General features: G+C 46.8%; 1 protein-coding gene across 2 annotated transcripts in view; it reads left to right on the top strand.

The window, feature by feature from the left end:
- DROSHA (drosha ribonuclease III) overlaps positions 1 to 27,968 on the top strand; it is a 108,050-nt gene that overhangs the window by 56,816 nt on the left and 23,266 nt on the right. For both annotated transcript variants that reach the window (XM_077353447.1, XM_077353445.1), the window contains exons 22-26: positions 6,681 to 6,783; positions 15,563 to 15,633; positions 19,119 to 19,163; positions 21,525 to 21,682; positions 22,639 to 22,744. In XM_077353447.1, coding sequence (XP_077209562.1) covers positions 6,681 to 6,783; positions 15,563 to 15,633; positions 19,119 to 19,163; positions 21,525 to 21,682; positions 22,639 to 22,744 — 483 coding nt within the window. The remainder of the gene's footprint in view (positions 1 to 6,680; positions 6,784 to 15,562; positions 15,634 to 19,118; positions 19,164 to 21,524; positions 21,683 to 22,638; positions 22,745 to 27,968) is intronic.

A 27,968-nucleotide genomic window follows, 5' to 3' on the forward strand; every position in this document is an offset into this window, starting at 1 on the left:
AAGTGGCTAACAGTCTCCTTCCCTTTCCTCTCCCCACAACAGACACCCTGTGAGGTGGGTGAGGCTGAGAGAGCCCTAATTACTGAAGAAGAAGGTTAGTTCTTATATGCCGCTTTTCCCTACCCGAAGGAGTCTCAAAGTGGCTAACAGTCTCCTTCCCTTTCCTCTCCCCACAACAGACACCCTGTGAGGTGGGTGAGGCTGAGAGAGCCCTGATATCACTGCTCGGTCAGAACAGTTTTATCAGTGCCATGGCGAGCCCAAGGTCACCTAGCTGGCTGCAAGTGGGGGAGCGCAGAATCGAACCTGTCGTGCCATATTAGAAGTCCGGACTCCCAACCACTACACCAAACTGGCAGTAGGGTTCCCCAGCGGATCTGTTTTTGTGTTATTTTGCTTTCTTTTCTTTTGCCATCAAGTTTCAGTCAACTTACGGTGACCTCATAGGATTTTCAAGGCAGGAGACATCCGGAGGATTTTTTGTTATTTCCTGACTCGGTATAGCAGGGGTAGTCAAACTACAGCCCTCCAGATGTATTCCCCCTGCAATGTTTTATGTGAACTGCCCTGAGCCGTATGGGAGGACAGTATAGAACAGGGGTAGTCAAACTGCGGCCCTCCAGATGTCCATGGACTACAATTCCCAGGAATTCACTGGCAGGGGGCTCCTGGGAATTGTAGTCCATGGACATCTGGAGGGCCACAGTTTGACTACCCCTGCGGTATAGCAACACTAGACTTCCTTGGTCTTCCCCACCTAAGCACTAACCTTGCTTAGCTTCTCAGATCTGACGATATCAAATTAGCCGAGGTCAGAGTTGGTCTAGATCAGGGTAGTCAAACTGCGGACCTCCAGATGTCCATGGACTACAATTCCCATGAGCCCCTGCCAGCGAATGCTGGCAGGGGCTCATGGGAATTGTAGTCCATGGACATCTGGAGGTCCGCAGTTTGACTACTCCTGGTCTACATTAAGACTGAGAAGAGAAGGGATCATTTAGGATGACAAAGACTAGTGGGTTGTGGAGAGCTTGGTGAGGATGGAGGTGCAGGGGACAATGTGGCAAATTGTGTGTCTGTTTTTTTTTAAATGCTGATTTTAAATATGCATTAAACTGGGGGCGACTGACCGGGCGTGGGTGGGGGAGAGAAGGTACAGGGATTGTTGTAGACAGTGCAATGGAAAGATCAACTCTTGTGTGCTGCAGTAGCGTGAAAGGCGGATTCTGTGCTACGGGTTATTTAGAAGAGACTGAAAATAAAACATCTTGTGTTGGGATGCCCTTGTGTGGATCTGTGGCATGGCTGTACTGGGAATACTATGCACAGTTCTGAATATTTGACCTCAGAAAGGGTGTCCTTGGCCCCTGTTCGTGGAGTCCATTGCCTGGTAAGAATGATGAGTTTCAGGATCTTTCTGTACTTGTATCTGTAGCTAGTCTTCTGCTGGTGGAAAGGCCACTTTGTGTGTGTGTGTGTTCGGGGCAGCTTTTGCTTGCTTCTGTCTCCCATTGCAGCCCCCCAGAACCCTATATCAAAAAAAAAAATGGGGAGGTGCACAGCAGACTGAAATGGGAGGGAGAGATAAAAAGCCTTTATTCTGCAAGCAAAGCTCAGCTCATGGTGGGTGGATCATCTCTTTTTTTTTAGCCATTGATGATGTTGGGTTTTTCGTCTTGTTTAAATCACATTATTGACTGCATTTGTCTTATTGTGTTTTATGTAGCTCAGTCTGGGACAATTCTGTTGAAAGCGGGTCAAACATAAATACTTGTATCATAGACTAATAACAGTCAATAACGGGGTTAAGGATAACTTATCAAACCTCGCAGTGGTGAAATTCTGGAACCCTGAGATCAGCTCCAACTAGATGAAACTGAGCAGGCCTGAACTGTCAGCAGTAGCTCTTTCGGCAACGCGTGACAGTAATGAATATTTCAAGCTTCCGGGGAAGCTTGCAGAAGCTCTGTGTTCAGTGGTTAAAACTGAAGGCCAGGCTTTGTAAATGAATACATGGCTCAAAGGGAAAAATACAACTACCATCCTTTAAAAAATATCTCCTTTTACCAGTTACCTGCAACAAAAGTGATCCTTTTCCCGCTTTATATGACAGGCAACATTGTTAAATCAGTTCATATTCTTCCCATATTTGTGTCAGTCTTATTATATCTCACAGAAATTATTTTTCCCCACCTCTCTGCAGTTCTTATCCTATATAATTTTATTCAGGGTACAGATGAGAGGTTTTCATCACGTTATCTCCATTATAAGAGAAGATTCACTTGTTCAATCTCTGCCTACCCACCTGCTAGTCAAGGAAAGTTGACCTCAGCTGGGTGGGACCTAAAAAGAAAAGGGGTACAGTTTTCTCCCCCAGTAGGGACGGTTGTGAAATTCCCTGGCCTGCGGCCTGACGTGGCGAGAGGCACCGCGTCAGGTCTGTCTGGAGGAAGGGGCCAATCGGCACCCTTCCTCATCCCGGACAGAGCCCGCCCTAACTCCTCCCCCTAAGCCCTTACGGCTTTATTTAGTCCGCGGCGCTGCGTGCGGGGTTAGGATCCCACCTGGGTGAGCTAGCCAGGCAACAGCTTTCGATAATTTCTTAAGTGGCTGGGTCACTTCTCTGATCCTAGAAATATGTATCTCTGGGTTCTAACCCTTAGAGAATGTCAAGGTGTCCCAACCTGGCCTCCATGGGTTCCCCGCGCACTTTTATATAAAATATATATGTGTGAAATTTCTTACAGCAGGTTATAGAATATCAGCTTATCAACAGGCGACACAAGTCTCTAAAAGTAGGCAGGTTCAGAAAATAAATGCTAGTTTAACATGATGAACGGTTGCATTAGGTGGCTCATTCTTACACCAAGGAAGTCTTAGGCATTAGCTGACGCATTTATAGCAGGGGTAGTCAAACTGCGGCCCTCCAGATGTCCATGGACATCTGGAGGGCCGCAGCTTGACTACCCCTGATTTATAGTATTGTGCATTTGCAAACAGGCAGCTCATGGTCAATGCCTTATTTCATCAAAATCTGCGCTAGCTAGTTTGATTCCAAATTCCTGGGCCAGTTATAGTCTTTGGCAGTGATAATTAACCAACAAAAGAAAACAGGGAACCTTTCCAAGGCAATATGTTTATAATAATGTATACAATGAATTTCAATTTCCCTTCCTTATATTACTATTTTAATATTTTAGTATCATTAGGCCATAGGCTCTCTAGGGTACTGTGGGGAATGCTAGTCAATGACCACTAGCGTAGTAATATAAGAAAAGGCGGTAGGATTTTGCCACCTTTGATACAACTGTTTTTGGAGGATTGGAGGAGTCAACCACTGATGAAGTCAATGAAAATGGAATTTATCTAGAAGCCGTTATGGTTGTTCCTTCTGGTGTATAAAAGAATTGTAAAAGAAATTGAATTGAAATTCATTGTATACATTATTACAGACATAGTGCCTTGGGAAAGGTTCCCAGTTTTTGTCTGTTGATTTTTCATTGTGAACCTTTCTTTTTTCATATTGTAATTTCATAGTGATAATTAACCAATCAGAATACATCTGACTACTGTTGAGAAACCCCTGAAACATTCTTCAGGTTTAGAGAAACCCCAGAAGTGGTGTGATCGTGCAGAGTACGATTGGGAACCATAACTATGTAGGGACCCTCCTCTTTCCGGTTCTTCCAGGTCCTTCACTGGCCATTTGGGGTGGGTGGGTCAACATGACCATATTACCCAGTAAATGTTTAACAAATTTAAAATATATATTAAAAAATAATCCACCCATCTGGGAAACCCTTCCAGGGCCATCAAGAAACCCCAGGGTTTCACAAAACCCTGGTTGAAAAAGCCTGCTCTAGAACAGGGGTAGTCAACCTGTGGTCCTCCAGATGTCCATGGACTACAATTCCCACGAGCCCCTGCCAGCGTTTGCTGGCGGGGGCTCATGGGAATTGTTTGCTGGCAGAGGCTCATGGGAATTGCTGGCAGGTGCTCATGGAGAACCACAGATTGATTACCCCTGCTCTAGAAGATTACCGCTCCCCACGGTATACAAGTTCTGACCTAGAGCCAATTAGTCCCTTCTACACTTTGGCCTTGAAGAGGTAGGCTTCATAGCCCATTTAGTAACACCTGCAAGATGGAACCAGTTAGTCACTACATACATTAACCCTTGAGGGGGAGAATCAGGAGAGCCTTGCTGCACAGAGAACCATTACAGAGAACTCAGTTTTGGAACTTACATAGGGTTTCCTGTTGTGGGTTGGGAAATACCTAGAGATTTTGAAGGTGAAGCATGAGGAGGGCAGAGTTTGGGGAGGGACCTCATCTGTTCCACATAATATTTCTGGTAAGGCCTTGGAGGAGGAGCTTGTCTCATGGCTTAAGTGCCACTCAGCGTTTAACACCCACTTTCCCGCCCCTGAGTGCCTCCTCCTCCAACCAATTCGTCTGTCTGTCCAGCAGCCAGCCAATCGCCTTCCGTCCTCCACCCCTGACCAGCCCTTCCTCCTTCCGCAACCCTATCTTTTTAGACTCCCCATCCTGTGTCCACACTGTCCACAAAGACTGGAGAGTGGAGAGCAGGGGTACACAGTTCCTCCTGCTCACCAAAGACTCACCCAGAAGGCTGGGGGGCCTTTCCATTGAATGAACGGACTCTGAGTGCGTGTACTTGGATAGTTCACTGTGTTTACAAATGGCTCTTTACCAGCATTTCTGCAAACTGCAGGCATGAAGCAAAGCTTACCTTGTATTTAGCCGCTGAAAGATTCATTGGTGAGCTAGATACTGCTGAACACATAGAACACAGACTGGCTTGCTGCCCCGAGGGCTCGTGATTGATCTTTCAATTTATATTTCTTTAACCAATGCAGCTTAGACTTCAGAAGAGGCATGCCTCGCTGTTTTTCCCCTTACATTTTTGTTCTGGAATCCTTAAATCTCATTTCTTTTATCCCTGTATCCCTGCTGCTTGCGTATCACAGTTGCCTAGAGCAGGGGTGGGCAAAACTGCGGCCCTCCAGATGTCCATGGACTACAGTGCCCATGAGCCCCTGCCAGCATTTGCTGGCAGGGGCTCATGGGTATTGTAGTCCATGGACATCTGGAGGGCCGCAGTTTTGCCCACCCGTGGCCTAGAGACTGTCATTCTTAAGACATCTTGCAAGTCATTAAATAGTTTAGGCAATTTTGTGTTCACTCACTGCTTAATCATCTATATTTCTTAGTGCTTCCTCAATAGAAGAGGGCATCTTTGTATGGGTTGTAGGTTCTGTTTGCTAAGTGAGCAGGGTATGTGCCATTTTCTCATAAAGGCTTCCACTATCTTCAAGGGGTGCTCCAACTGGCCATGTCTTAGCTAAGCTTCCAATGGAGATCTGTCCGCCTGTAGCATCACAATCGCATAAGAGAATTTTCTTTCAAGACCTATAAGGAGAGATATTGTAACCATGAAAAACTGAGGGGGGGGGAAATGATAGTTTCCCTTTTATCAGGCCTGTTGAATTCTCAATAAGCAGACTGGCTTCTCCAAAGAAATCTCCTCATTGAGGAGAATAAGGAACAGAGAGCAAGGTATTTCCTTGCTAGAACTGAAAATCAAATCTATATGCTTTCCCCATATCCCCAGATTTGAAAGAGGAGAAGCTAAGGAATACTTTTAAAAAAATTATACATATTTTTATTTTTTCATTTTGTCAACGATAGAAAAAATATAAATAGTATAGATACATAGAATATAACTTTGCCAATCCAATTTGATACAACTTATAAAGAAAAAAAAAAGATGACCGTACAGTGAGTATATAATATGTTATGCTTTAAATATGTTATGCTATGAACCCCTCTCAAAATGTGTGTTGCAAAATGGCTGCTGCAGGAGGCTGAACCAGCCACAAAATTGCAGGCCAGCTAGAAATGGTTCATACTCTTTGTAGTGTGACTCATGACACCCTTATCTATATCCAAAGACATGTCAGTGGGCTTCACTTAGTCTCCTTCCTGAAGAGGGCAGTTGGAAAATATTCATCTTGTGAGTTACGCACACCATCTTTATCAGGGAGATAATTGTGGACTTAATTTCCTCAGTCAGCATGTCATAATGGTGGTGGGTTTGATTCCCCAATACTCCTCATGAAGCCTTCTGGATGACCTTGGGCTTGTCACAGTCCTGTTATTCCTCAGAGCTCTCTCAGCCCCACCTACCTCACAAGGTGCCTTTTGCTGAAGTGAGAGCTAACGTGTATGCGGATGTTAAGAGCAGATGACTCTAATCTGGAGAACCAATTTGATTCTCATCTCCTCCTCCTCCATGTGAAGCCATCGGGGTGACCTTGGACCAGTCTCGGTTCATGCTCAGAGCTCTCTCAGCCCCTCCTACCTCACAAGGTGCTTGTTGTGGGGAAAGAAAGGGGAGGTGATTGTAATCCGCTTTGAGATCCGACAAAGTAGAGGAAAACGGGGTATAAAACCAGCTCTTTTCTTCTTCAAAATGTTGTGAAAATAAATCAGCCTATTCACCAGAGCTCTTCCCTCAGGTTGGGTTTCCCGTTGACCTCTGATGCCAAGCCTGTCGCTTTCTTACCGTGCATGTGTGCCACTACGGAGTGTACCTGCAATGTGTCTCTATGGGTAGCCTGATCTCTTTTTGACAGGAAATGCTTGGTGTTTTGTAGAAGCTGGAGCTGGATCGATTTATGCTTTACGCTCACGGGCCTGACCTCTGCCGAGAATCGGACCTGCGCCATGCCATGGCCAACTGCTTTGAAGCACTGATAGGTAAACATCCCTGCATTGTGTGTGGTGTGTGTGAAAAAGAGAGAGAGTGACGGAGAGACAGAACCCTAAAGAGGGCTCAAGCGTGCCACCTGGAGTAGCCAGGATCTTGGGCCCTTGAGGTTTACATTAGAATAATCCATTTGGTTCCATTTCCGCTTCATCCATCCTGCCAGGCTTGATCCCTTTTGGATAAGGGGCAATCCACCTTGGGCCAGATCTCTTGTTTGCGATGGAAGTTCAGGGCAGTTACCAACTACTTGATGGGAGAGGGGCTATGCTTTATGAATCACTGATAACAGTAGCCCCTGGCGTCAGGGAGCCAGTTTGGTGTAGTGGTTAGGAGTGCGGACTTCTAATCTGGCATGCCGGGTTCGATTCTGCACTCCCCCACATGTAACCAGCTGGGTGACCTTGGGCTCGCCACAGCACTGAGAAAGCTGTTCTGACCGAGCAGTGATATCAGGGCTCTCTCAGCCTCACCTACCCCACAGGGTGTCTGTTGTGGGGAGAGGAAAGGGAAGGCGACTGTAAGCCGCTTTGAGCCTCCTTCAGGTAGGGAAAAGCGGCATATAAGAACCAACTCTTCTTCCTCCTCTTCATGGGGCTTTGTGTGGAATTTGGCTAAATTGACTTGTCACTCTTCAAGAGGAGGTTGGTTTAGGTTCATTTCCATTGATTACGAATGTCTGGACCTTTGGTCCTTTCCCATGTCTGCAGAGAAACTGACTGAAATCAGGAGGCTGGATAGCGTTAATGACTTCTTCCACATTTTGCTACTACAAAAAGTCCTGCACGTGCTCTGAAGAAACCCTGCACATGCTTTATCGCATGCTGGTGGCTGGTTACCAATGTGCTTTCTGGAGACCCTTAGTCTAAGAGAGGTCCCCAACAAAGAAGGACACCCCCCTATTCCTTGCTTAACAATGTGTGTTGATGGTTTTGTTGACAAAAAATGTCCCATTTTGAGATGCATTTCTTCATTCCTTGACTATACAATGTATTATTTGTTTGTGGCTATCATTTTGTTTATGAAGCTTGAAATTTTATGGAAACATTCTGATCTTAGTTACTAAGTACTTATTGCCTCATTTCTATCCCTGAAGGAGCCCAGAGTGACTTACAACAGTATAAAAAGCACAATTTAAAGGAAACTGCCAAACTAAAAGAAAAAGAACCAGTGGGCCAGTTCATCTGGAGTTGAGAGCCACAGGCTAAGGGCCAAGAGCCTTAAATGTGGCTGTCTCCCAACTCAGGAAGTCATTCTGCCCTTCCAATTCAGTGTGTGTGTTCACAGAATTTGAAGGCAGGCAGATTTCCCAAGTAAGGAAAGAGACATGAATTAAGTAGGCACAGTAGAAATGTGTGTGACTCCTGCATTTGGTTACCCTGAAAATCTTCTTGATCTTTTAGGTGCTACTTAGCTCAAATCTAGCTTTCCTCCTGCAGACCAGCCTGGCTACCCCCTGAAATTAACTTGTTATATGTTTCCCTGATGTCTGGGGGACTCTGTGGATATGCTCTCCCTGCAGGTTTCTTGCAGGTCTTCCCTTGTGTTACTACTAAAGAGAAAAAAACATAATCCCCAGGAGAAAGTGAAGGATTGGAACACAGAGAAACACCAAATACACAAGAGAAGAAACACAGCAAGAAGAAGAGGAAACTGGAGGCAGAACTTGAGAATTGTTTCATAGAGGATAATAAAGGGATAGAATCAGGAAGAAATTTGAGATTCTGCAAGAATGTAGAGTGGAGGGAATAGTGTGTTTATAGATGTAATGGGGACCTGTGCCTGGACTATTGTGGGGCTTAAATCACATGTTTCTCTGCACACTCGTCCAATGAAGATGGTTCATCATAGCTATAAAGAGAAACGACATGTATTCCCTGCACAGATGATACTTCTTCATCGTAACTTGTGAATATGGCTAGAACAGAGGAGCAAACTAGCCAAGTGAAAAAGAGCAGGCAAAAAGAAGACTGGTAAAGAAACAAGAGATAAGAATGGGGTGAGCAAAGAAGCACGGACATATCGGACCAATTTAATGTTGTGGAAAGAAGATACAGGAGAAGGAGGAAAAGAGATGGTCCAAAGAACAGTGCACGTGAGGACGGGAAAGGTGATGAAAAATTGCCAAGGAAGTCCTTTTAAAGATGAAGAATGTGTCCAGCAAAATAAATGGCCATCAGGAGGAATTACAAAGAAATAAGTCAGCCTTTCTCAATGTTTTTACTGTTGAGAAACCCTTGAAACATTCTTCAGGCTTCGAGAAACCTCAGAAGTGGTGCCATCATGCAGAATATAGATGGGAAGCATAGCTGTGCACTTGCCCATGGGGGGGGGCCCTTCCCCTTCCCACCCCCTCCAGGCCCATCACTAGCCATCACCCAATAAATGTCTAACACATTTTTAAAGTAAGAGCCTCTTGTGGCGCAGAGTGGTAAGGCAGCAGACATGCAGTCTGAAAGTTCTGCCCATGAGGCTGGGAGTTCGATCCCAGCAGCCGGCTCAAGGTTGACTCAGCCTTCCATCCTTCCGAGGTCGGTAAAATGAGTACCCAGCTTGCTGGGGGGTAAATGGTCATGACTGGGGAAGGCACTGGCAAACCACCCCGTATTGAATCTGCCATGAAAACGCTAGAGGGTGTCACCCCAAGGGTCAGACATGACCCGGTGCTTGCACAGGGGATACATTTACTTACATTTTAAAAATATATTTTAAAATAATTTAATTCCCACCCATTCGGCTCCCCTCCCCTAGTTGAGAAAGCCTGATATAAGTAGTGAAAGAAAGTGTTGGATGTGAGACTGATTGTCCAAATCAAGGTGGCTGCTAAAATCTCTCCTTGAGACGGCTGGAAATGAAGACCCCCCCCCAAAAAGAAAATTCAGACTAGGGAAATAAATATAAGAGAGCCATGCAGGAATTAAAATCTCAAAAAAGCCAACTGTTTCATACTCAGGAGAAGAACAAGAAGAGGGAAGAGATGCAGAAAGAAACTGTCATAGGAGAAGGACCCGGCCTTTAAACCTGCAAGTAATTGGCTGCGAGAAATGGGGGGATAAAAATGAAATTGCAGCAGGCGTAACAGTATCTAACGGGGGGAAATCTGTGATTCAATAAGAGCAAAACAAGGGGGAAAAGTGACGAGCCATCGGAAGATCATTAAGAGCAACAGCCTCATTAGCTGCAGGACGACAGTTTAATAAAGCACAAGAAAATAAAGATGCGTTCTAAGAAATTGGAACAAGATTATCATAGCAATGTTGTCGATAAACCGGACCGAGATGAAATGCTGTATTACTGGCAAGTAAAAGGGGAAACTCAGGGAGGATGAATTACACGTCAAATGCCAAAACATAATTTCAAAGCAGGTGAAACATCTGAGGCCTAAGGAAATGATGGTAAAAGTGCTACAGAGAGTAGACTATAGAAGTAAGGAAGGAGAGAAGGGCCTGGTTCGGCATTGTCCTCAATTAGGTCACTTAGGAACATACCCAAACCCAGATAGACTAAAATGCATTCATAGAAATCAGGGCCAATGAAGCCACCTTGTTTTGTGGTCTCAAGTCTGGAAGATGGACCCAGAAAATGGTGCCTTTCCTTGCTGAGAAACTCTCTTAGCCTAGGGGATCCCTGGAAAACACCCTGGTTACAGGTGCCATCCACCACCTGGAACTGGCTGAAAACATCTGGACCAGGAGGCCCTGACTTGGTGCCCACCGAGTGGTTTTAGAAAATAGGTCTTTTGCCCCACAAGGCTTCTGAGAGACTCTTGCAGATGAGATTGGCTATGCAGATCTCTTTAATGCTGGGGTGGGCAAACTGCGGCCCTCCAGATGTCCATGGACTACAATTCCCGTGAGCCCCTGCCAGCGAACGCTGGCAGGGGCTCATGGGAATTGTAGTCCATGGACATCTGGAGGGCCGCAGTTTGCCCATCCCTGCTTTAAATGTTGCTTCAACAGCAGCTGCCAGTGCAGGACAAAAATCAACACTGTTATTGAAATTAAGCCGTGGTAATCATTTTGTAGCTGGGGCTCTCCCCCCCCCTACCCCCGCCTGGTATCCAGAGACATCCTGTGGCCTCCATTTTGTCATTGCACCTGCCCTGCTGTTAGATTTCTAGATGTTCCCACGGGGTCAAAAACATTTCAGGACCCCCGATTTATGCTGGCCTACAGAGAAGGTCGTTTTCTGGCACATTGTGGAATAATAGTTAATAGTGGTGGGCTGGTGTCTGGGAGACCCACGTTCAAATTGCAACATGCACCACAGAAGCTCACCCGGGTGACCATGGACCGATCCACCCCCTTTCGGCCTAATATTCCTCACAGGGCAGCTGTGAGGATAAGATGGGGGAGGAGACGTTAGCTCACTTGGGCGCGAGAGATTCCCATCTTGCCGTGTCCTGCCTCTGAAGACGCCAGCCACAATTACTGGCAAAACCCCAGAGACTAAATCTACCAGATCAAGGCCACCCAGCCAGAAAACCCACAATGGCCAGTTGACTGCGGCTGTGACACCCTTTGACAATTCAGAGTCAAGTTGGCTGTTTAGCAGTCGCTGGTTCTACTGTTTTTATGGCTGGCCGGCTCTGGAGATGGCCACTCCTTTGTCTGGCATCCCTTCCTTGCAGCAGGAGGGTGAAGAACGATGGCAAAAGCACCTTAGAATCACAGAATAATAGAGTTGGAAGGGACCTCCTGGGTCATCTAGTCCAACCCCCTGCACTAAGCAGGACACTCACAGCCCTATCGCTCATCCACTGTAACCTGCCACCCCCTTGACCCTTCACAGAATCAGCCTCTCCGTCAGATGGCTATCCAGCCTCTGTTTAAAAACTTCCAAAGATGGAGAACCCACCACCTCCCAAGGAAGCCTGTTCCACTGAGAAACTGCTCTAACTGTCAGGAACTTCTTCCTGATGTTTAGACGGAATTTCTTTTGCGTTAATTTCATCCCATTGGTTCTGGTCTGTCCCTCCAGGGCAAGAGAGAACAAATCTGCTCCATCCTCTACATGGCAGCCTTTTAAATACTTGAAGATGGTTATCAGATCTCCTCTCAGTTGCTTCAGGCTAAACAGACCAAGCTCCCCCTACCTTTCTTCATTTGTCTTAGTCTCCAAACCCCTCACCATCTCTGTTGCCCTCCTCTGGACACGCTCCAGTTTGTCTACATCCCTCTTCAACTGGGGTGCCCAAAACTGAACACAGGACTCCAAGTGAGGCCGAACCAGAGCAGAGTAAAGCGGTACCATCACCTCCCGTGATCTGGACACGATACTGTGTTTGATACAGGCCAAAATCCCATTTGCCTTTTTAGCCACCAAGTCACAGAGGAGAGACCTCGAGTGAGAGACCTCGAGGGACCAGATAGCTCCAGCCTCTCCCTCTTTCTAGTCACCGCATCAGCTCTGGCAGCTGGTTTTACTCTCAAGTGCTGCTTGTTAGTCCAGCTTCCCCAAGGGGGGAGCACTACGGAAGATGGGGGGGTGGCAGGAAGGGAACCATCTTACGGTTGTGTTGCTCATGGAGTAGCGTCCTGCCTCCCAGGCTTTTGACAGGCTTTACCGCCGTTCGTTATCCTCCTTAATGCGTTTGGTCTTGTGTTGGAAAATATATTCTAAGCTTTCTTTCAAGGTAACAGCTCTATGGTTTCTGCCTGGGGCTATATTCTGTTTCCTCAGATCAAGACTTTTTTTTTTTTGGAGCCGTCCTTTTTAACTTTGCTTTGCTCTTCACAAGCGCTTTGATGTTTAGCATTTTAAAGGAAGCAGGAAAAAACAAGCAAGAGGCGGTGTTCATGGCATGGTTCAAATGCTGCAGCTTTTCCATTGAGGAGGTGGGCTGGGGCGTTCTTCGCTCTTTGTGGCAGAGGTGCTGCCTGTTGTTTGCCGCGGGCAGATTTCTGGCGTAAGAAGGCAAATTCCCCCCTTTGTATTCATGTACATTAAAGTATATAGAAAAGGGGAAGGAGGGCTGGCTTGTGTTTGAAGTTTGCTGAAGCTACTTACTAGTGTGATTTGTCTTTCTGGCCTTTTATGTATAAAATCATAGAGTTGGAAGGGACCTCCTGGTCCAACCCCCTGCACAATGCAGGACACTCACTGCCCTCTCACTCATCCACTGTAACCTGCCGCCCCCTTGAACCTTCACAGAATCAGCCTCTCCGTCAGATGGCTATCCAGCCTCTGTTTAAAAATCTCTGAAGATGGAGAACCCATCACCTCCCGAGGAAGCCTGTTCCACTGAGAAACCACTCTTCCGGATGTTTAGACGGAATTTCTTTTGCATTAATTTCATCCCGTTGGTTCTGGTCCATCCCTCTGCAGCAAGAGAGAACAAAGATGACCAGTTGTTCTTGGTGAGGGGATGCCAGCCTCCAGGTGCAACCTGGGGACCCCTCAGATTGACACTTCATTTCCAGACTCCGTTCCCTTGCAGAAAATGGATGCTTTGGGGTGGGGAGGTGGGCTTGATGGTATTTCACCCACTGCAGTCCCTGTCCTTCCCAGACTGTACCCCCAAATCTCCAGAGGTTTTCCAACCTGAAGATGGCAACCCTGATGCCCTTGCGTCTGCCTCCAAGTATGAATCAGAAGTGTGGTGTCATTGCAAAGAAAGATGAAAGAACCTGAACACCAATTTGAGCTGTACTTACTAAGAACCTGTGAAAGCAGAGCCCTGGAAACAATCATGCCTCAGTCCTCATCCTTGGCTAACATTTGAAGAGAGCAGGACCCTGCTCGAACTCCCAGAATTCCACAGGGCCTGCAAAAGGGAGCTCCTCCCCCAGGCATTCGACTGAGGTGCATCTGACCTCAGAACATCTGACGGTTCCCCCTTAAGCCATACCTTCCATAACCTGAAGGATTCTGACCTTCCTAGCGGTTGTTCTATTGAAATTGCTCAATGAATTAATTAAGAGTAATCTGTTAAACAGGGGTAGTCAAACTGCGTCCCTCCAGATGTCCGTGGACTACAATTACCATGAGCCCTTGTCAGCGAATGCTGGAGGGACACAGTTTGACTACCCCCTGCTGTTAAACCTTCATTTATACTGTTAGAATTGTTATTGATATGTTGTGACTGTTATTTAATTTATGATGTTCTGTGCCTCCCACAACGTTCCATGTGTACCGCCCTGGGCCGTATGGAGAGGGCGATATAAAAATCTAAGAAAATAAATAAATTTGGGTAGAGCAGTGGACCCCTCTTGATACTTGTGGAAGAGCCATATGCACTGTACAGTCTTAAGCCTCAGTTTCGACCCTCAATTGGGGAACTCCCTAGGTTTACTCAAAAATGTAAAATGTCCAGGGGGAGAAATGCACAGGTGGTTTTAAATTCCCCTGAAATGCAATAAAACACTATCGGTGTGTGTGCAGGCTGCACATTTACCACTGAGGGGCACGGTGGCTGCTGTTGCCGCAGTAGTAGAGCCTGGAAGCCATTTCTGGGCTGGCCCACTTGGAGCTGCCCTGGGCAGACCACGGAGGGCAGTAAGGGGCCATGCAGAGCTGTGCCAGCTGAACTGCTGGTGTTGGGGGCACAGCCTCGAATGCCTGCTTGGAGTGGCACCGGGTGAGCCTGGAATTGCACCAGGTGAGGCACCGGGCAAGTTTCATTTGGGGAGATAAAGTTTTGGGCAGGAAGAGAGTGGCATTCAAAGGCCAGATAATTTATTTATTAGGGTCTCTGTAGGATATGGAAGAAACAAAGAGGCTTATTCCAGCAGCTCAGTTAAAGGGTAAGGATGCATTGTCCAAATGCAAGAAGCACTAGGCTAGAGCAGGGGTAGTCAACCTGTGGTCCTCCAGATGTCCATGGACTACAATTCCCACGGGCCCCTGCCAGCGTTTGCTGGCAGGGGCTCGTGGGAATTGTAGTCCATGGACATCTGGAGGACCACAGGTTGACTACCCCTGGGCTAGAGAACCAGTTGGCTAGGGCCATTGTGGAACCATCTACCCATTTTCAGAAGGCCCGATATCCATCTGGGTGTTAAATTTGTTAGTTTGTCTGTAGCAGTATTCCCTGTGCAAGCATTGGGTCATGTTATTGGGGTGATAACATCACCCTTGGGGTGATTCCCTCCAGCATTTTCAGACTCAATACGGGGTGGTTTGCCAGTGCCTTCCCCAGTCATTACCGTTTACCCCCCAGCAAGCAATCTGGGTACTCATTTTACCAACCTCGGAAGGATGGAAGGCTGAGTCAACCTTGAGCCGGCTGCTGGGGTTGAACTCCCAGCCTCATGGGCAGAGCTTTCAGACTGCATGTCTGCTGCCTTACCACTCTGCGCCACAAGAGGCTCTGTCTGTAGCAGTAGAAAAGTGCAAGAGTCCAGGAGTACCTTCAAGACTAACATCACCTGTGGCAGGTATGAACTTTCATGAGTCACTCCTCACGTCTTCAGATACAGACCCCTTAAGAAGGGAGCGGTGTCTTACAAAAGCTCCTTCCCTAGCACAAATATTGTTAGTCTTTCAGGTCCTCCTGGACTCCTGCTCTTTTTTTGCTGTGGAATCCAGTTCTGCCTGGGCTCAGAGCAGAAGGCATCCTGTGTTAGCTTTTCTAATGGGATGGTTGATACAGAGAATATATATATATATATTGATCTTTCTCTCCTTCCCCCCCCCAACCTCTTCCAGAACATTTAGTCTCATTTTTCCGAAGTGTCTCCGTGGGTTTACAGCATCTTTTCGGCAGTTTGCTGCCCTACAAATTCTGGGGTGTTAATGTAGATCTTTCTCCTGGCCCCTTCTGTCACGCAGGGGCAGTTTATTTGGAAGGCAGTCTGGAAGAAGCCAAGCATCTGTTTGGGCGCCTGCTCTTTAACGACAAGGTAGGCTTTTATTTATGGGTTGCCTGCGTGCTGCAGCATGCACCTGTGCTTTGAGGACGGTTTTTCATTAGCTCGGGGTGCCTCAAAGCAAGGAACTCGAAGCAAAACGGAAGGGAAAGGGGCTTCTTCATTTTAAGAACGTATCAGTGTCATCTAGCAGAAAAGCTTGGCAGCCTGTAATAAAGCACATACTTAATTCTCTGAGTGTGCGCGTGTGTGTGTGTGTGTGTGTGTGCTAACACTTGGGGAATGCTTGACCCTTCCTGCCTTCCTGTCCGGTCCTTTCAGCAGCTTTGACGTGACGAATGCTCACCAGGGGCCGGCTGGGGAAAAGGAGCGGAGGGTGGAGGGGACTTTGGGGGGGGAAAGGAAAGCGGCACACGCAAGAAATATTCTGCACAACGCTGTGAGCTGCTGATCGTGGAAACATCGGATGGTGCCTTCATCAGCAAGCTGGAGACAAGGGCTAGAGGGGACTCCTTGACCTTAGGAAAACAGCTACCGACATAGCTGAGGGAGGCTGTAGCCGATGCCTTGCCTGTCATCTACTTGCCCCTCCCTTCCAGCTGAGCTATCCCAATGTTGACTCGTCATCAGCTTGCGAAAGGAGACTGGAGTGGGCTTAGAATGACTATCCAGAGGCAGCATCCGTGGAGTGAAGGGTGAAGCAGGCTTGCTTCCTGCGCAGTGGAGAAGTGCTAGACAAAGTTCCTGTCCTTGTGTTTTGCTGCCTGCAGATGAGCAGCTTTCCTGACCCATGAGCGCTGTTCCGTTCAGCCTCTCCGGCCATCTAGGTGCCCAGCAACCCTCCCAAATGATGCCCTGACCGGCTGAAGGGCTTCCCTCTCTCCCTGTTTCTTTGGTACAGCGCCACGAACTGATCGTTTTAGGAATTGCCATTGAGAGGGCCTGTACTCCCAGCCGCCCTTCCCATGTCGCTGTTCTAAGGCCCCACCTATTGGTTGTGCCTTCCCAGCGACTAGCTTATGCTAGCTTATCCTAGTGCAGTCCTGGAAATAGCAATTTATTTGCTTGCTTATTTACTCATTTATGCCCCACCTTTCTCCCCATTGGGGACCCAGGGAGGCTTGCATCAGAGGTAGTCAACCTGTGGTCTTCCAGATGTTCATGGACTACAATTCCCACGAGCCCCTGCCAGCGAATGCTGGCAGGGGCTCGTGGGAATTGTAGTCCATGAACATCTGGAGGACCACAGGTTGACTACCCCTGGCTTACATGACTGTCCTTTCCTCCATTTTATCCAATTCAGCCACTGACTTCTTCCCTTCATCGGAGGTCTGTGTGGTAGAGAGCAAATCCCAGCATTGGAAATAGTGACGAATGTATTCAGAGTAACGCACCTGCACACCTATTGTCCACGCAGCAAAGGATTGGACAAAGATCACGAAAGAACAGTGCAAAGCATGCCATTGGCCAATCTTGTTCTGGAGTAGACTCTTTAGAATATAACATATTCAAGCTTTTCTTTCACCACCTCTCGCCAGCCTCAGGATGGATCGCAACGCAATTCAAATCATGTAAAATCCTAAAATACAATCTAGAATCTAATTTGAATTAAAGCTTCCAGAGAAATTGATTTTAATACTGCCCATAGAAATCCCTACCAGGGGATTGGTGGGACATGATATAGGGCTCCCTAAGGAGTATAAAAGAGCCTCTTGTGGCGCAGAGTGGTAAGGCAGCCGTCTGAAAGCTTTGCCCATGAGGCTGGGGGTTCAATCCCAGCAGCCGGCTCAAGGTTGACTCAGCCTTCCATCCTTCCGAGGTCGGTAAAATGAGTACCCAGCTTGCTGGGGGGTAAACGGTAATGACTGGGGAAGGCACTGGCAAACCACCCCGTATTGAGTCTGCCAAGAAAACGCTAGAGGGCGTCACCCCAAGGGTCAGACATGACCCGGTGCTTGCACAGGGGATACCTTTACCTTTAAGGAGTATAATTTGGCAGGTGCAGGCGGAGAGGTCCATGAGATCAGAGGTTAATGTTGAGGCCTCTCTTACAAGCCCTGCAGAAGTTGCCCAGTTCAAAAAGCTTCCCCTTCCCCTGGAGCCTTTGTTCAGGGTGATGGCAGCGCAGTTTTGCTCCATGTGGTGATGGCAGCGCAGTTTTGAGAGCTGCTGTTTCCGGATTAAACTGGGCTACAGCAGAACTTTTCTATCTTCTGTGGGCCCCCCTGAAATACCCAGGAAGATACAGTGAAGCCTCTCATACCCCCAAGTCTCAGTGTCAGCTTCTCGGTGTGAGCTGATCATTTCGTTTCCCTTTGGTATTTGGGCAGTAATCGACTTACCCCTTCCTGCCTGTTTGCTGCCAGCAGAGAGAATTAAAAAAAAAAAACCCTTCAAGGTGTTTTTGTCAAGCCCAAACCCTGAAATAAACTACGTTTCTCCACACTGCGTAAAGCGTGGACAGCCATCGGTCACTCCATAATCTCTGTTTAGATCTCTCTCTGCGTCTGTGAGAGTCTTCCCCTTTTCCCTACTTCCTCCTTCTCCTCCCATCTTCCTTCCCGTCTGCTGCTTCTGCAGCCCTTTGGGAAGGAATTCTCATTCCAGACCTTTTGCTACAATCAGCTCTGCCTCTGTTCTGACCTTTGTCCTTCCTGCTGCGTGCATCACAGCGGAGGGACTTTGCACCTGCACAGAGCTACGATTTGGAAACTGCAGAAAGCTCTCACGCGTACAACTACTGATGATCTTGTTTGGGGCATGCCAGTGAGATAGAAGCCCGCAGCGCGTGTTCATATTACGTTGCCGCATTTGATTAACTCATGTTCAGATTGTTCCCCTAAGTAGAAGGGAGATTCATAGAATCCTAGAGTTGGAAGGGGCCATACAGGCCATCTAGTCCAACCCCCTGCTCAACGCAGGATCAGCCCTAAGCATCCTAAAGCATCCAAGAAAAATGTGTATCCAACCTTTGCTTGAAGACTGCCAGTGAGGGGGAGCTCACCACCTCCTTAGGCAGCCTATTCCACTGCTGAACTACTCTGACTGTGAAAAACTTTTTCCCTGATATCTAGCCTATGTCGTTGTACTTGAAGTTTAAACCCATTACTGCGTGTCCTCTCCTCTGCAGCCAACGGAAACAGCATCCTGCCCTCCTCCAAATTACAACCTTTCAAATACTTAAATCATGTCCCCTCTCAACCTCCTTTTCTCCAGGCTGAACATTCCTTGTGGGCTGGAACAGCTCTCCTTCCTTTCTGGGAGAGGTAGCATAAGCAGGCACTCCGGTGTGTGCTCCCCTACGCCTAATTTGACAAGAGCTGGACGGAAGCTCTAAAGGCAGTTTGAGCCGAGTAATACCTTTTTTTCTCGAAATCAGGTTGTGAACATCATTGAATTTGCACTAAGCTAAGTCAGCACCCGAAAGCAGTATTTTGCAAGATGACATTTCATTTAGCAATGTGGATTTTGTTAAACGGGTCCTTTGAGCTTTCAAAAGTGTCTCTTGGTGTTTGCAGGGCCTGCGGGAAGTGTGGCTTAATTATCCTCTGCACCCCCTCCAAGTAAGTGTCTCCCTTTTGACTCACACATTTCACAATGTCCTTTTATTCCTGGGGATGATTTCTTGTTTCTAATTGATGTTCAGCTGTGTTGACATCTCGGAATGTTTCACGTACATTTGGCCTTTGCGGATTTCTGTCGCTTGGACTGAACTCTCCCTAAAAAGCTACAGAGACTAAACTGAGGCTTTCACTGTACTTTGGCCACATTCTGAGATAACAAGAGTCACTGGAAAAGGTGATAATGCTGCAGAAAATAGCTACAAGTGATTACAGTGCGCCAGATCGATTCCCTCCCTTTGGAGGGAGGGTGGGGAGCAATTTGATGAGCTGAAATGGCTTGAAACTCTTTTGGCCTGAAAGTTGAGAGGCCCACAGGCCCCGCTGGCAGACCGAAAGAGTTGTGAACCTTCCAAAGTTACTCCAAATGCCATAGCTGATGACTGAAAGGCTGCAAGGGCCATCTGGAAACCCCAGGGTTTCTCAAAACCCTGGCTGAAAAACCTCACCATAGTGTAAGGCAGGGGTGGACAAACTGTGGCCCTCCAGATGTCCATGGACTACAATTCCCTTGAGCCCCTGCCAGCATTCGCTGGCAGGGACTCATAGGAATTGTAGTCCATGGACATCTGGAGGGCCGCAGTTTGCCCACCCCTGGTGTAAGGCATCAAGTAATGAATGCAACAGGACTAGAAAGATTAAGAGGTTAGCTGGAGCAAAACCATGAGGTTTGCCAGATTAATGATCTGGATGTTTGGATTTAGATGTTAGCTAATGTGTGTGTGTGTCGGGGGGGGGGGATAAAACAAATGGCATTCCTTACATTTATATCTAACTCCCCAGTGAATTCAAGACAGTGTAAAAATGATGCCTTTTCCATATACACCAACCCTTTGAGGTTGGCTGAAGTCAAGAGAGGGAGATTCACACGAGGGCACTGACACTGCAGTCCAAAGCAGGTTTGCTTAAAAGTAAGCCCTGATAAGCCAATGGGCCTTTTGTTGCATCCTTGGAACGCCATCCTGGTCCTGGACAACTACATTCTTCAAAGTCATTGGGGCTTGAAGAGGCTCATCAGCATCGTGGTAGAGTGGGGAGTTGGACCCAGGGCTTCCCAGTTGAGTGGGTTCACTATTGTGCCACACTGGTTGTCCTTAAACTTTAATAATTTTCTGCCTCTAATAGTTCTGTAATGATGAAAACCTGGATGAAATGTTCCCGGCGCTCGCTCTCTGTCCTCAGAAAGGCTAATTTTCAACAAAACTGAAATTGTTCCTGGAAACGCAGGAGCAAATCCCTTTGAAAAACGCGAATTGTTCTGTGGCACACACACACACACACCATTAAACATGAGAACCCACTTGTCCCTTCCTTTGAGCCTGTGTTCCTGCCAGAAGTCGAAGGAGGAAAATATTAAATGAAAAAGTAGGTATGGGAATTATTAATGCAATGAAATAAAAGCCTCTTAAAATCAGGAAAGGCCAACAAAATCTGGACTGTCCTGAAGTCGTTTTGTATTCATAATGTTGGATTTGATAGAATTTGGCCCTGTTCATTATAAATTTCGGAAGCATGTTTTTATTTGCATTTTTCTACTGCTGTTCCCCCAAGGGGCTGAGAATAGCATATACTGTATCCTTCTCTGCTCTTTCAGTTTTTCTCCTCACAAAACTCCTGTGAGGTAAGTTAGGATGAGAGAGAGAATGACTGACCCAGGTGGGGACTTGATTCTGGTTTTCCCCTTTTTCAATGAGGGGCCGTAATTTTATTTTTACCATACCAACAAGTGGTGATTATATCCAGACACTCTCACTGTCTAATCTAAGTTTTAAAAAAAATTCTGGAAAAATGGCTTGTTCTTCCTCACATTTTGGTGGTGGAAAGTGCCATCAAGTCACAGCTGACTTATGGCGACCCTTTACGGTTTTCAAGGCAAAAGAGATATTCAGAGACTAGAAATAAAGCCCATTTTATTTTTTTTAATAAAATGGGCGCTAGGGGCCATTCCCCAGGGAAGCCCTCGCAGGGCGAAGGCTTCCCGGGGGTCAGGGATGCTGGGGCGACTGGGCCGCAACCTGGGGCCGGGAGAAGGCAGGGGCCCATCCCCCACACCCCGCAGCGTCCCGGGTTTGATTCCCCACTCCTCCACTTGCGGTAACAGTAACAGTTCTGTCTGAGCTCTCTTATTCTGACCTCGCAGGGTGTCTCTTTTGGGGAGAGGAAGAGAAGGTGATTTTAACCTGCTTTGAGACTCCTTCGGGTGGTACCCAAAAACCCCCAAAGCTATTGCCTCAGTAATGAGACAGGACTCGCTTTTTTTTTTTTAAATTCATGGTAGCGCTCCTCTTTTATGTTCTTTTACAGCTGCAAGAATCCAATACAGACCGACAACTGATCGAGACCTCTCCTGTTCTCCAAAAACTGACTGAATTTGAAGATGCCATCGGAGTGATTTTTACTCATGTTCGACTTCTAGCCAGAGCGTTCACTTTAAGGACTGTGGGATTTAACCATCTGACTCTGTAAGTTTTTTAAAAAGCTAAGTTGGCTTGTATTCCCTTCCAAACAGCCAAACTGGGGGACTCTGTGCCTTGTAAGAAGATTGGGTCTGGGACTCTGGCTCTCATCCTCCCACCCTCCTAAGTTGTTTTGTGAACCAAGGGGGATCATACAGTCCTATAAGCCCCTTAGAATCATATAATAGAGTTGGAAGGGACCTCATAGGTCATCTAGTCCAACCCCCTGCAGTATGCAGGACAATCACAACCCTCTCGCTCATCCACTGTAACCTGCCACCCCCTTGAGCCTTCACAGAATCAGCCTCTCTGTCAGATGGCTATCCAGCCTCTGTTTAAAAATCTCCAAAGATGGAGAGAACGCACCACCATGTCTTCCCAGAGTGTATAGAGCTAAACCTGATAAAGATGCCAGCCCTCAAGGGAGGCATGAAATAACAGCTCATTTCCAGACTGCAGGGATCATTTCCCCTAGAGAAATTGGATGCTTTAGATTAGGCTTGCTTGCCATCCCTGGAAGAGTTTCCCAAATGGGTGGGAGTTAATTAATTTGTATATAGTTTTTAAATTTATTAAACATTTATCTGGCGATATGACTTTATATGGTTGTTTTGACCTGCCCTGCCTTCCAAAATAGCCAGTGATGGGGCCGGAGGGGGTGAGGGGCCCTGGGTGGGCGTGTACACCGGTATGATTCCCAAAGATATTCTGCACGATCGCCACACTTTGGGGGTTCCTCAAACCTTGAAGAATGTTTCAGGGATTACTTAAACATAGAAAAGTTGAGGAAAGCAAGATCATGACAGTTAATCCATCTTAAATTGTAGCATAGACAGATGCTGATTTTTAAAGCATTATTTCTTCTCCCTTAGCAGAAATACACATTGGACAGTCCCACCTGCAGTGGAAGCTTCTTCTCGTCCTCCCTGTTCATTGCTGCATCTTCTTGTTTCATGTTTCAGGGGCCATAATCAGAGAATGGAATTTTTGGGGGATTCCATCATGCAGTTGGTGGCGACAGAATACTTATTCATCCATTTCCCTGATCACCATGAAGGCCATCTGACGGTGAGTTTGCTGCCCATCGCCCACGGGCAGAAAGACAAAGCCTGTGGAAGCAGGGAGTGAATTAATACTGGCTTTTAATTAACCTCAGTGGCCTCTTGCTCCTAATAATGAATGCTCAGTTAAGTTGAAGATGCAAATCGTTCCATAACCAAGGACGTTTTAAATTCATGTAGCCAATAGCTTTAGCTTTAACAACTAACAGGGGCTTTTTTCTATGTGAGGGGGTACCTACCAGTACTGTTTACCAGCCCACTTTTGCTGGTGGTAGGAATTGCCTTTCCATAGAATCATGGTGTTGGAAAGGACCTCCAGAATCATCTAGTCCAACACCCTGCACAATGCAGGGAACTCACAACTACCTGCTCACGCACAGTGACACCAATTTCATGCCCAGATGATGCCTCCTCTCAAGAAACCCAGAATCCCTGGCCAGTCTGGCCTGGAGGAAATTTGCCTCCTAACCCAAAAGTGGCAATCGGCATTTCCCTGGGCTTGCAGGAAAGGCCACAAGAGCCAAGCATGGACACAACCCTTCCTTCCTGCCCACCCTCCAGAATTCCTCACTGTAGACAGTTGTGGTGGGCAGGAGAGATAGAAGCATAAAATGCCCAGGGCCCAGGTTGCCTTGGGAACCCAGTTAGATAGGTCATTAACCAGCCTTGTTTTGTTCTGCTTTAAGGGCAAGAACAGTTGCAACAAAGGCATGTTGGTCCAGTCTGACAGCTGAACTCTCAGGGCTTCTGTGATCACTAGAAACCTCTCTAGGAATTCAAAATTGCTCACTGTAACCCTTGGCTGAGCTTGAAACTGTACCAGGAGCTCTGATGGAGCAGTATAACACTTCCAATGATTTCTAGTTTAACAAAGAGTTAAGGTGAAGTTTTCTGGATTGCTAAGAGGGCTGTCTGGTTCGCTCTGCCAAGAATTTCTTTGAGTTCAGTAGGGCTTGATTCAATTCTCTCACTGAATATACAGCTTCCCCCCCTCTTCTGCCTTCCCTTTTTAATTTTGTGTGAACCGAGCCCTGGGGGAAGTCTTTGTTGCAGCAGGGGGGGCCTGCTGGCTCCTGTCAGCCCACTTACAACTGCCCCTTAGAACTTCATGGGACCACTTACAATCCAGCCTTCTGTTTGCATAGCCCAAGCATGCATTTCGGACATCAAAGAACGAAATTAAATTATACACCATCAGGGGTATGGAAAATCATAGCGCTGATTCTTTTCATGGTGTATCCAAGCACTGTGTGACACTTGAGCATTGCAGATCTATGGACATATGAAATATTGCACATTTTAAGGTTTTGTCCACGTTGCATCTTAAGCTTCTTTATTTTCACTTCCTCCACTGTTGAACCTCTTAGTATGAGTAAGGTTCCCATTTCATTTTATGAGGTTTTGGTGCAATCCGCATTTGATGAGTTGTTTATATCTGTTTATGTTAAATTTATGGACTGCTCAATTTGAATTTCACCACAGAGGAAAGCTTTTAGCTGAAATGTGTTTGGTCTCCCTGTATATGGAAATAATTTGCAGCTTTTTACCTGTATTTATATATTTGGATACTTATCTCTATACTAGGCATAAATATTGATATGCAGAACCTTTAGAAAACGTTTTTAAAATGACAGATTAATGCCATTTAATGTATAATTAACGTCTATTTGATATTTTGTATACCAGCACTGCATACTTAGCTATAATTTAATTTGATTCTTTGGTCTCAACTATTTTTGGATAGGGTTGTGGTCTCCTCCCTTCTTGAATAGGGTTGTGGTTACCCCCTCCTTTGGTCACACTGGCATTAGTGTCCCCCAAGGTGGGGCAGTAGCCATGGCCCTGGGTCCTGATGGGGCCCCCAGCTGCTGATCCCCACCCAGTGTTGTGCCACCCATGCTCCCAGTTGCCAAGCATCACTGGGGGGAAGCAAATGGTGCACAGGTGCCGGTGACGGCCAAGAGAGCAATGCTCCCAGCTACATGCACTGGCGAGTGCGGTTGGAAAAAGCATGTGCATTGCCAGTAAAGAGGGCTTGTGAGAGGGAGGAAGTGAGAGGCTCTTTCTGGCACGACACATGAGATTGCACTTTGGATCGAGAGCCGGGCTAATGCAGAGAGTGGTGGTCCTTGGAATTATATTATAAAGTGTGTGCTCCATACCAGACAGTTTTATACAATACTATGGAGCAGCACCGTACTGACTTTCTTTACCACCCAGCAAGCCCTAAATTTTACTCTTTGAGTGCATTTTATAATAACATGACCACTAAGGAAGACCCTTTGGGTCAGGACGCGTTCTGCCTCAGTCCCGCGTGTTATTGTGAAATATAATACACAATCTATATAATCCTGATTTATTGATATTTGTAATCTTTAATATGTGTACTTTATTATAATAATAAATAATAATTGGCCAAGGGACCAAGCCCTATGAAGATAGGTTGAGGGACTTGGGAATGTTCAGCCTGGAGAAAAGGAGGTTGAGAGGGGACATGATAGCCCTCTTTAAGTATTTGAAAGGTTGTCACTTGGAGGAGGGCAGGAGGCTGTTTCCGTTGGCTGCAGAGGAAAGGACGCACAGTAATGGGTTTAAACTACAAGCACAACGATATAGGCTAGATATCAGGAAAAAAAATTTCACAGTCAGAGTAGTTCAGCAGTGGAATAGGCTGCTTAAGGAGGTGGTGAGCTCCCCCTCACTGGCAGTCTTCAAGCAAAGGTTGGATACACACTTTTCTTGGATGCTTTAGGATGCTTAGGGCTAATTCTGCGTAGAGCAGGGGGTTGGACTAGATGGCCTGTGTGGCCCGTTCCAACTCTATGATTCTATGATTCTATGAAATATTTGTGTATTAAACTTCCTTGCAGCTCAACCTTTAGGTTCCTAGCTTGTCTAGTTCGGTTGGGTTTTGTTTCCCTTTTTGGTTTGGTACTGAAAGAGAGAGGCAGGCCAAGGTATGTGGGGTGAGCATCTGTCCAGGGTGGTTGAGGGTGATAAGGAAAGAGAAAACCAGCTCTTCTCCATCTAATTTTAGCAGCTTCTTCTCCAAATGCTACTGTGGAACCTTTAAGTCCTTTGTGTCAGAAGGAGACTCAGGAGAGCTTTGCCCGTCGAGATCCGTATCCTGCCCTGCTGTTAGGTTTGATTTTGGGGGGGAGGGAGGGGGCAGGGTTAAGCACAACATCTTATGTCTGTCCCCAAAGAAGCAGAGAGTTTTCTTCTTTACCAAGAACTGTTCTTTATCCAATTGCATCTTTGTCTTTCGCTTTTTATCCCAAGTTCCCCTGTGCTCACGACCTTCTGTTTAGCATAATTTTGATGAAGGTCCCCAGTCCTTTTGTCAGGAAAATTAACAATCCGTGTTGAATTCCTTATCACCAGCCCTGCCCCCTCTTTCTGTTCTCTTTTATCTAACCAAACAGAATTAGCCTTTAAAAAGTTGCTTTTCATGTTGCCTTCTGTGGTAGCTCTTGAAGCCCCCACCTGTTATCTTTCCATCTTTTTAAGCAGAAATGTCACCTTTTGGGGGCTATTCACCCAACCTTCGCATCCTATGCAAATTGCAACCCAGAGCTCGGCTCTGCTTTCTGAACCACTGGTTCACGACAAAATTTGTCACGACAATAAGTTACGCGCTTATTCTTTTGGAAAGTTGCTGCTGTTAATTAAAGCACTTGGCTCTCTCTTCCTGTCAGCCGCGCCTTAAAACTTCTCACAGTTCTTAATTCTCAGTCGCCACAGATGGCTGCATTTTTATGTTATTAAAAAAAAATAAATTAACACTGCTGTCCTCTCACAGTAAGCACGCTTGGGACCAGTTCATTTTTGCCCCGTATCAGAGAATGGATTATAGGTCATCAAGTTTATTTGAATTAAATTGGCCAAAGTTGTAATAATAGGCACAGATCCAGAATGAGAGTCATTTCCACAGCAGAACACCATAATCTTGACAATTAGAGAGGGTTGCAACTTAAGGCACTTTCCTCGTCAGAAATATCACTTTTTTCTCTGATATTAAGTAGCTCTCCGTGTTGTGTAGAAATGCAATATAAACCGTGGCTCTCCAGATGTCCGTGGACTACAGTTCCCATGAGCCCCTGCCAGCATCATGCTATCATGGGCTCATGGGAACTGTAGTCCATGGGCATCTGGAAAACCTCACTTTAGCTACCCCTGGACCTAAGAGAGTTGAAATATGGCATGACTCCTATCCTTCACCGTGGACTGTTTAGCTCTCTTTCTAGAAGCCCTTTCAAGGCCCCCCTGCAAGGGGAGGGGGCTCAAAACAGTGAGTGTGGCCCCTCTCTTCCTCTTTGCTGTATTGGTTGTGAGCAGTTGTGAGAGGTCGTTCTCGGCCCACCCATCTGTCTTCCATCCATATCACCCATCCTGATGCTTTCCTTACCTTCCATCTTTCTCCTACCTCTTCCTTGTCAAGCCAGCACCCTAACTGTGAGTGCACATGGCTAGTAAAACTGGCTTGGGCCCAGGAAGCATATGGTAGGGGTCCTCAACGGGGTACTTGTGGGCCCTGCGATGCCTCCGACACCTTGTCTGCCCCCCTCCAAGTGTTTTTAGAAATTGTGTTTGGCCAGGCGGGGAATATACCTAGCAGGGCCCTGGATCTCCATTGGAGGTTTGATTGGTCATGCAGACCTTTGAGAATATTGCTATGGCAGAAGTTACCACCACAGCACAAGGATCTTCACGGTGTGGTTGAAGGTAAGCTGAGGGAGCTGTTGTGTGGCTAGCTCCGCCTCCTGTGGCTGCCATTTTGTGCCTGTGTCCATGGGCTCAAATCAGCTGGGGAACCTAAGAAAAGGTTCGGCACTTTGCACAGCCCTCCCATTGAAAGCCACCGTCATGTTTGACAGAAAAGATGAGGAGGAGGAATGGACACTTCCCCCTAAAACTCTGTGGGGGCAGCCCAGCAGTCTGCAACTCAGAGAAAGAGCCTCCATGCGCATCAGGCACAGAGCATCTTGGCCATGTGCCTCACCCACATCCTCTGGGGAATTTCAGTACTTATCACCAGGTGATCCTGGCAATAGCAGGTGACAACAGGAGGGTACCACCAGCCAAGCACTGATCTCTCCTGCTGCTGCTTGCAACACCCTTATTAAGAAAAGCCCAGCATGATTCTGTCCTGACTTGACTAATGATACCTCTTAGCACTCCAGCAACGGAGCTCCCGGCTTCTGAATCGTAGCTCTGCCTCATTTCGGTGT

The sequence above is a fragment of the Paroedura picta genome, chromosome 9 (assembly GCF_049243985.1).
Source record: "Paroedura picta isolate Pp20150507F chromosome 9, Ppicta_v3.0, whole genome shotgun sequence".
NCBI lineage: Eukaryota > Metazoa > Chordata > Lepidosauria > Squamata > Gekkonidae > Paroedura > Paroedura picta.